This window comes from Megascapheus bottae, chromosome 2, assembly GCF_031878675.1.
Source record: "Megascapheus bottae isolate mThoBot1 chromosome 2, mThoBot2.hap1, whole genome shotgun sequence".
Lineage (NCBI taxonomy): Eukaryota > Metazoa > Chordata > Mammalia > Rodentia > Geomyidae > Megascapheus > Megascapheus bottae.
Window position 1 is genome coordinate 96,807,220 of NC_143510.1, and position 9,965 is coordinate 96,817,184.

Genomic DNA, 9,965 nt, shown 5'->3' on the forward strand with positions numbered 1-9,965 from the left:
TCTGAGACTTCTTTCTCATACATTAGTTTTGTTTGATGTTGTCCCATGAGTCTCTTTATCTGTCCACTTTCTCCCGTGTTTGGTTCTTTAGCTTGGATTTTTGTTTTGCTTAAGTTCACAGTGTTCTTTCTCCTAGCATCTGGAATATATTGATTGTCAACTCAGACTCCGTGTGTGTGCGTGTGTGTGCGTGTGTGCGTGTATGTGCCCCTGCACGTGTGCACACGGGCATGCACACTGGTCCTGGGGCTTGAACCCAGGGTTTAGGTGCTGGTCCTTTCACTTTTGTACTTAAGGCTGTGCTCTACCATTAAAAGTGGAGTCACAGCACCACTTCCAGATTTGGGGTGATTAGAGACTTCCCTTCCTGAACTGGCTTTGAACATTGATCCTCAGATCTCAGCCTTGAGTAACTAGGATTACAGGCATGAACCATGGAACCCAGCTTTGGTTACCATTTCTATCCTTATTTGAAATTACTGTTGTGGTACTGGCCATAAGGGTTTTGATACGACATCCTCTGGTTCTTTGGACATATTGGTAATATATCCCTGAAGCATTTGCTAAGGCCCATACTGGGAAGTAAACACTGTACTGTTCCAGTACAGTATAGACTTCATTTTCCTTCTGTGTATCATTTAAGCTTTTGTTGAAAACTGGAAATTTTATAAACTCACAGTTCGGGGTTTTTATTCTCCCCTGAAGATAATAACCTATTTTTTCTTGACATCACTCCCCTGAGCTCAGTCTGTGACATTTATCTCTCTGCTGTATGGCAGCTTACATTCTTGTTGAGTGTTATTTTTATGTTTTGGAGCTTGGTTTCCAGGAGAGGTGATGGCCCTCTCTATGGCTGAGCAGCAGTGGGCGGTGGGCAGTGGGCAGTCCTCCACGGGCGCCGTCACTCAGTTTCTAGGCTGCTGTAAGTCTTCCTGCATGTCTGCTTCACACCTGGCCTTTTCTGTCTCCACAGCCAAAGACACAGCCTCTCCTCCATGACTGCACAGGTAGTAACCTCTCCTCCCTCAGCTCCTGCCCCCTCTGAAGTTATCTGGCCTCACCTGCACCCAAGCATCACAGATTCTTCTTGTTCTCACCCAAAGTTGAGCAGCTCCACCATTAACATTCTTAGATTGTGTGTCCTTTATTTTCAGAATGCAGAAAAGTCTTATCAGGTTTTTCCAGCTGTACAGCTGCCTGAAGTAGGGTGAGTGGGGATGGCCTGACCTATCTTCTCACTCCGTGAAACTCACTGTCGTGTCCAAATCTTGTCATGCTAGGCTAGCCCATGCTCCTCACACAGTCTAGGTTCTCTCCACTTAATGATTTTTTTCTTGGGACTGGCCAGGGCTCTGTAGTGCTACCTTTGTCATCTCATACTTGGCCCAGAAGGTAGCACATATGGTCCTCAGCTCTCCTGATATGGTGAGACACTTGTCTTGCAAGAGCAGCCAGCAGCCTCAGCAGAGATGGCTGGAGATGCAGACAGATGAGCAGGTAGTCTCATTGATAGAGAAAGGCCACAGGAGAATCTTGTCCAGCCCCCAGTCTCCTGTCCAATGCAGCGCTTGAGTTGCTCTCCACCCCTTCCCACAGCTCTGTTCCTGCCCCTACTCTAGGTGCATCTGGGCAGGTACTCTGGCACATGACCTTCAGGAAGGCCTGTGGGGATGGTGTGGCCAGATGCAGAGGCATTGTTGGTCCCCACTGTCTGCTACTGAATTATGATCTGCACTCTGGCATGGTTTGCAAGTCAGTATTAAGTATGAGAAACTTAGCTCCTGCCAACGCTCAGGTGTGTAGCAAGAACATGTTTTCTAAGAAAGTTTGTTCTGACCTCTTTTGCCCTCTATTTCCTTTTTTTTCCAGTCCTGGGGCTTGAACTCATAGCTTGACCACTCTCCTTGGGCTTTCTCCTCAAGGCTAGCGCTTTACCACTGGAGCCACAGCACCACTTCCAGCTTTTCTATGTATGTGGCGTTGAGGAATCGAACCCGGGTCTTCATGCATGCTAGGCAAGCACTCTACCACTAGGCCAAACTCCCAGCCCGCCCTATATTTCTCATCACTCAAACTCTTCCTCAGGCTAATGGGAGTAGATAGGGATGTGCAGGGGACACAAGAGGTTCTTAAGTTGGGGTTGCTGGGTGACAGTGATGTGAGGTGTTCCTGGCCACCTCACCACAGCTGGGTGCTCTCCCATGCATGGTTGTTGGGGGTTTCTCTCGAGATCTCAGTCATGTATTCACTTGTTAATGTCTATTCATGTCTTTTGTATGTGCCTGTCCTGGAGCTTGAACTCAAGGCCTGGGTGCTGTCCCCAAGCTTTTGTGCTCAAAGCTAGCATTCTGTCACTTGAGCATTAGCTGTACTACTGGATTTTCTCTCTTTCTTCCTTCTTTCCTTCCTTCCTTCTTCCTTCCTTTCTTCCCTTCTTTCTTTCTTTCTTTCTCGTGCAGTTTGTTGGAAATAAGAGTCTCATGGACTTTTCTTGTGCAGGCTGGCTTCATACCGGGATCCTCAGACCTCAGTCTCCTGAATAGCTAGGATTGCAGGTGTGAGGCCTTCCTCGAATTTCTTTAAATTATCTTTTTAAAAAAAATTTTTTTGCCAGTCCTGGGCTTTAGCTCAGGGCCTGAGCACTGTCCTTGGACTTTCTCAAGGCTAGAGCTCTATCACTTGAGCTTCAGCACCACTTCCAGCTTTTTTCTATGCATGTGATACCAAGGAATTGAACTCAGTCTTTGTGCATTTTAGGCAAGCACTCTACCACCAGGCCATACTCCCAGCCCTTTTTTTTTTTTTGCAAGTCCTGGACTTGAACTAAGGGCCTGAACCCTGTCCTTGGACTTTCTGAAGGCTAGAGCTCTACCATTTGAGCCAAAGCACCACTTCTGGCTTTTTTCTATGCATGTGGTGCCGAGGAATTGAACCCGGGTCTTTGTGCGTGCTAGTCAAGCACTCTACCACTAGACCAAACTCCCGGCCCATTTATCTTTAAAAAAAAAAAACCGTCAAATTTAGTACCCACGGGCCCGGAGCATAGCCTAGTGATAGAGTGCTCGCCTAGCATGCATGAAGCCCTGGGTTCGATTCCTAGGTACCACATACTCAGAAAAAGCTGGAAGTGGTGCTGTGGCTCAAGTGGCAGGATGCTAGCCTTGAGCAAAACAAAAAATGTGTCCGAGGACAGTGCCCAGGCCCTGAGTTCAAGCCCTAGGACTGGCAAAAAAAATGTAGTACCCACTTAAGTTGATCTTGAGTGTATTTTTCTCAGCAGTTTCTAGTCTTTTAATATTTATTGTGACTGCCAGACCCTTGGTATTGTGTTAGGGATATCATTTCAACTGTACTTACCTTTGTCATTTGTCAGAAAAATGCTTATATTTTCATGGAAACGGATGTATATAGATGCACTCTGATTTATGATGGGCTTATATCCCAGTAAATCTGTTGGGGTTTTTGGGGGTTTTTGTTTTGTTTTGTTTCTTGTTTCTGGGGATTAAACCCAAGACATGTGAAGTAAGCTATCTACTAAACTTGAGCCCTGAGCAATGCCTCCAACTTTTTGTTTTCTTTTTATTTTGTAAGCACTATGGCTTAGCAACACAGATTGGCTCCAGAGCTCATGGATATCAAAATCTGTAGATGCTCCTCACCCTTCTAAAGTGGTATCATATTTGCACATAATCTCTTCCTCTATGCTTTAACTCTCTAGATTGATTGTATACCTAATATAATGTCAGTACTATATAAATAGTGGTTAATTCACATTTCTTAGGGAATCTTGACAAAAATGTTTATATTCTGGGCTGGGAATGTGGCTTTGTGGTAGTGTGCTTGCCCAGTGTACATGGAGCCCTGGGTTCAATTCCCCAGTACCACATACACAGAAAAGGCCAGAAGTAGCCAGGAGTTTGGCCTAGTGGTAGAGTGCTTGCCCAGCATGCACAACGCCTTGGGTTCTATTCCACAGTACCACATACACTGAAAAAAGCCGGAAGTGGTACTGTGGCTCAAGTGGTAGAGTGCTGGCCTTGAGGAAAGCCCAAGGATGTTGCTTAGGCCCTGAGTTCAAGCCCCAGGACTGGCAAAAAAAAAAAAGGCCAGAAGTGGCACTGTGGCTCAGGACGTAGAGTGCTATACTTGAGCAAAAGAAATTCAGGGCCAGTGCCCAAACCCCTAAATTTAAGCCCTGGGACTGACCAAAAAAATAAAAAATGTGTTCAAACACAGCCACGGAGGGCCTGGGTTTGCCTTTATCCATGGATGGTTCCATCCATAAATGATAAATGTGGAGCCCACAGGCAGAGCACAGAGCCCCACATGGTTATAGAGCGCTGAGTCCTGAGGCTGGCAGCTGCTCCATGGTGTAGTGGATAGCGTGTTTGGTTCATGTCCTGGTGTGTGCTTTGCACCATCGGCCTAAGAGATTGTCTAGATTCAAAGTAGACAAGCAACAGCACTATTCATCTTCAGGTTTTGTTTGTTTGTTTGTTTTGTTTTGTTTTGTTTTTTGTTTGCTCATGGCTAGCACTCTAGCAGTTGACCCATAACTCCACTTAGGACTTTCTGGGTGCTTAATTGTAAATATGAGCCAGACTTTCCTTCTTAGACTAGCTTCAAACCATGGTGCTCATATCTCGACCTCCTAAGTAGTTAAGGATACAAGTATGAGCCACTAGACTCAGAGTCATCTTTAATGTAATCATTTAATCTCCCAACTTGAGATCACAAAGCATTTCTCAACTTTCCTTCTTAAAAGTCTTAAATGATACTTTGAAACACCACTTGGCATTTTTTCTTAAGCCCAAATTTAAAATGTTTCTTTTTTCTTTAGATAGGTTCTTACTATGCTGCTCAAGCTAGCCTGGAACTCCTGGGCTCAAGTGATCCTCTTGGCTCAGCCTTCTGAATGCTGGGACTACAGACATATGCCACCATACCTGGTGGATCTTTGATCCATTGGCAATTATTTTTTAATATGGGATGAGGTAGGAACTGATTTTATATTTTTCACTATGTATATACATATATATCAGTTGCCCCATCAACATTTGGTGAATGGCTCATCCTTTTTCATGTGGCACTCCACTGAACCTGGGAAAGATACTCTCTCCCTCTTTGAAGTAGGCCTCATGGCTTTTTTCTGTCACGGCCTCACAGGACTAGGTACCTGAGTTTTCTGACACATTAACATGTGTGTAGTAGTTTTCAAACCTTGTCATGGAGATTCTTAGCTTCCGAGTTCCCTCTTAATTGAATTTTAGGAATTGCATCTTTTTCTCAAATTATGCATTTTCCTCTGTTACTTTTTATTAATATATCTTAACTGTATTTTGGAAGATAATTGTTTCATCTTCTATTTTTACTGACTTTTGCCTATTTGGGGAGATTTAATTGTGAGATTTCATTTGTTAGTACTTATTTCAGCCCTGACATGTGAGTGATTATCTTAGAACTTATATTAAAATACCTTTCTCTATTCAGTTTCTTCCCTCATGAACTCCATTCCCAGTACATAAAAGTTATTGCCCCTTATTCAGTGTAGTGGTGCATCCCTGTAATCCTAGGACTTGGGAGGCTGAGATAAGAAGGTCTTGGGTTCAAGACCATCTTGGGCTACATAACATAACCCTGCTTCTCAAAAGACAAAACAAAATGGCATGGTGGTGTACATGATAACCCTAGCTATGCAGGAGGTGGAAGAGATGGGAAGTTTAGTGGTTTAAGGCCAATATGGGCAAAAAGTTTGCAGAGACCCCCATCTCAACCAAAAATATTATTGCCCCTTAGTCCTCTGGCATGTGTTTTTGTAAGAAATCCACTCTGCCTAATTTCATTTACATTTAAGTAATAGCTTTTTCATAATTTAATATTTTCCTTTTATTCTTGATGTGAAGTTTCACTACAGAATGCTCACATGAGAATCTTTTTTTTTTTTTTGCCAGTCCTGGGGCTTGAGCTCAGGGCCTGAGCACTGACCTTGGGCGTTCTCAAGGCTAGAGCTCTACCACTTGAGCCTCAGAACCATTTCTGGCTTTTTTTCTATGTACATGGTACGAGAACTCAAACCTGGATCTTCGTGCATGCTAGACAAGCACTCTACCACTAGGCCACACTCCCGGCCCCTCATATGAGAGTCTTTTTCCCCCGTTGTGTTGCCAGCTGGGTCTGGATAGTGACCCAGTCCCTCCTGCATGAGCCCCTTTCTGGAGTGTCCCCTCCTGTCTGCTTTAGAGCTGCTGGCAGATGTGTCCAGCTTCTCTGCCTGCACTGCGGCACTGCCCCCCCCCTCCCCAGGGTTTGTCTCTGTCTCCATTTCCATCTCTTGCTTTCAGCTTTTGGGTAACTTCGGTCAAGAATCCAAGAAAGGCCCCTTCCAGTTTTTCAGAAAACGGCTTGAGTGGTGGGTGAATAAATATCCCACAGGCCTTCAGATACTTTCCTTTCTTTCTTTTTTTTTTCTTTGCTAGTCCTGGGGCTTGAACTCAGGGCCTAGGGACTGTCCTTGGGCTTTTCTCAATGCTAGCACTCTACCACTTGAGCCACAGCACCACTTCTGCCTTTTTCTGTGTATGTGATACCAAGGAATCAAACACTGGGCTTTTTGCATGCTTGGCAAGCCCTCTACCACTAGGCCACGCTACTGGCCCAGCCCAGCTAAGGTTGCCTGCTCAGAAGCAGGTCCCCTTCATGGCATTAGCTGATGGCTTTTCACTGGGCTGAGTCCTAGTTGTACTCAGGCACCTGGTCCCCTTACCCAGAAGATGCCCAGCCCTGCCTAGGAGCCATGGTCTGTTTGGGATCCAAATGTTGCAGAATTGAAAAGTAATTGGTTCGTGTTTGGTGTATGCCATGATGGATATAGGTGCAAAACAAATGTGATTTGTACAGTTTTGTCTTAAACCTGTCTTCAAGGTGGAGAAAATTAAAATTCTTCTGCGAAATGTTGATTTGATGGACATAAAAGTTGGATCTGTTGAGGAGTTTCAAGGGCAAGAGTACTTGGTCATCGTCATTTCCACTGTACGTACCCATTTTTGGGAAGGTGACCGCAAGTGCTGGGCACACTGACATACCAAATGCCAACACAGGGCAGACCCTGTCCTAGACCCATGTGCCCCCAGACTAGTGACTGTGGAAAGTTCAAAGGAAAAGGGGTCCAGGAGGAAATGGTGAGTGAGAGAGAGAGTGTGCGTGTGTGTGTGCGCGTGTGTGTGTGTGTGTTTCAGGGTGGTGGGGGGGGTAGCAGCTGAAGGGCAAAGCCTGCAGCAGATGTCAGGAAGGAAACCCACGCCACAGTGGCCTCTACCACACCACCCAGTGAACTTTAACTCTCAAAAGTCAAGTTTTTAGTTTTAAATTGCTGGGCACCAGAGGCTCACACCTGCTCTCGTAGCTACATAGGAGGCCAAGGTCTGAGGAGCGAGGTTTACATTGGGCAGTCTACTTGTTTTATTTGCTAGTCCTGGGACCTGGACCTGGACACTGGCTCTGAGCTTCTTTTGCTCAAGGCTCGCACACTTACCACTTGAGCCACAGCACAACTTCCAGCTTTTTCTATGTATGTGGTACTGTGGAATCAAACCCAAGGCTTCAGGCATGCTAGCCAAGCACTCTTCTACCTTTAGCCACACTCCCAGCCCTTGAGGGTCTCCTCATCCATAGACAATGATACCTGCCTCTGCCTGATTCTTTTTTTAACCAAAAACAGGTCATGTTGCTACTTAACCTTTTTAAATGTTACATATTTGTTTTCATATATCAAATTACTCTTTTTGTCTTTTTTGTCAGTCATGGGGCTTGAACTCTGGCTCTGGGACTGGGTGCTGTCTCTGAGCTCGTCAGCTCAAGGCTATCATTCTACCCCTTAAGCCACAGCACCATTTCTGGTTTTCTGGTGGTTAATTGGAGATAAGAGTCTCATGTGACTTTAGTGCCCAGGATAGGTTTGAACCACAATCCTCAGATCTCAGCCTCCTGAGTAGCTAGGATTACTGGTGTGAGCCACTGGCAGCTGGTTTACTCTCTTTTTAAAAAAAATTTTTTTGTGCCAGTCATGGGGACTGAGTTCAGGGGCTAAACACTGTCTGTGGGCTTTCTCAAGACTAGAGCTCTACCACTTGAGCCACAGCACCACTTTTGGCCTTTTCTATATATGTGGTACTGAGGAATTGAATCCGGGTCTTCGTGCATGCTAGTCAAGCACTCTATCACTAGGCCAAACTCCCGGCCTAAAAATTCTTAAAATAGATACTTTTTAGTCTGGGCACTGGTGGCTCATGCCTGTAATCCTAAGTAATCAGGATGCTGAAATCTGAGGATAGTGGTTCAAAGCCAGCCCAAGCAGGAAAGTCCATGAGCCTCTTAACTCCAATTAACCACCAGAAAACAATGTGGCACTGGGGCTCCAAGTGATAGTGCTAACTTTGAGCAAAAGAGTTCGGGGATATGGCTCAGGCCCTGAGTTCAAGCCCCATGACTGACCAAAAAAATTATATATATATATATTTTTTTAACTCTTATTTGTGTGTTTAGGTACGGTCAAATGAAGACAGATTTGAAGATGATCGATATTTTTTGGGTTTCTTATCCAACTCAAAGAGATTTAATGTTGCAATCACTAGACCAAAAGCCTTGCTGATTGTCTTGGGAAACCCTCACGTGCTTGTCAGAGTGAGTTTTCAGGGTACTGAGCCTGGTTCTGCTTGAGGGAGGGAGGGAGAGAGGGAGGGAATGGGGAAATGCCCCTGAGCCACCGTGCACACTCCACCAGCGGATGTAAGGCCTTCACTACTTGACCCAAGGCTGTGTTCCCCAGGATCCCTGCTTTGGTGCCTTGCTGGAATACAGTGTTACCAATGGCGTTTACACAGGCTGTGACCTTCCTCCTGAACTACAAGCTCTGCAAAAGTAAGCACCTCTGCTCTCTTCTTCCTGGGTCCTGGGACTTGAACCCCGGCCTGGGCACCATCCCTGAGCATTTCAGCTCAAGACTACCACCCTACCCCTTGAGCCCATACCACTTCTGGGTTTCTGGTGAGTAATCGGAGATAAGAGTTTCCTGGACTTCAGTGGTCTTTAGTGCCCGGGCTGGCTTTGAACTTGGATCCTCAGCTCTCAGCCTCCTGAGTAGCTATGATTACAGGTGTGAACCAGCGTGACCAGCTTGCGCTGTCCTCCTGAACAACGGGCTGGCATTTAGAACTTGCCTTCCCCTGCTGCCCTCCCCTCAGGACTGCAGCCTCTGAGCCCAGACATGCTTCTTCCTTGGTTGTCCTGCTCTCATGGACGACAGTGACCACTCTCTGTGGACATGGGGCTCACCTATGGGGAAGAGAGTACAGTTCTCAGACTCCACGTATCCACTTCTCCCCCTGCAGCTGTCGCTAGAGGCCTCCTATCCGGCAGTGCCAGGACCTTCAGGACAGAGGAGAGTTGTGCCTACTTGACGTACACAGTGGCCAGTGATGGGGAGAGCCCCATGCCTCACCTGCGGACCCTGTACCTAGCTCTGTTCTATGTCTGCGACTCCTGCCACGGGCACCTTGAAGCCTTGAGCATGGGGGTGGGAAGGGTCACCGGGTGGCCCAGCTGACCCCACCTTGCTGCTGGCCTTGGCTCATAGCTGTGTGTTCCTGCCACTCGGCAGTCACTGCCACTGCCATTCCCCCAAATAAAAACCCAGGCAACCCCAGACCCCTTTCTCCTTTAAAACACGCCGAAGCCAGGTGCGGGGGCTCACGCCTGGAATCTTAGCTACTCAGGTGGCTGAGATCTGAGGATCAAGGTTCAAAGCCAGCCTAGCATAAAAGGACCTGAGCCTCTCATCTCCAACGAATCTCTAGAAAATGGCTCAAGGGTAGGCGGTAGCCTAGAGCTGAAGAGCACAGGGACAGCGTCCAGGCCAAGTTCAAACCCCATGACCCACAAAAAAAAAAAAAAGAAAGAAAAAAATGCCT

At 46.3% G+C, this 9,965-nt stretch overlaps 1 protein-coding gene across 3 annotated transcripts in view; it reads left to right on the forward strand.

Moving 5' to 3' along the window:
- Mov10l1 (Mov10 like RNA helicase 1) overlaps positions 1-9,694 on the forward strand; it is a 68,945-nt gene extending 59,251 nt beyond the window's left edge. The window contains exons 24-27 of one of the 3 annotated variants that reach the window (XM_090328929.1): positions 6,922-7,029; positions 8,542-8,679; positions 8,825-8,916; positions 9,387-9,694. In XM_090328929.1, the coding sequence (XP_090185055.1) occupies positions 6,922-7,029; positions 8,542-8,679; positions 8,825-8,916; positions 9,387-9,396 (348 nt within the window). In that variant the 3' untranslated portion in view covers positions 9,397-9,694. Of the gene's footprint in view, positions 1-4,840; positions 4,991-6,921; positions 7,030-8,541; positions 8,680-8,824; positions 8,921-9,386 lie in introns of those variants that run through there. The other 2 variants (XM_090328930.1, XM_090328931.1) reach the window with 2 other exon arrangements.
- Positions 9,695-9,965: the final 271 nt, after the last annotated feature.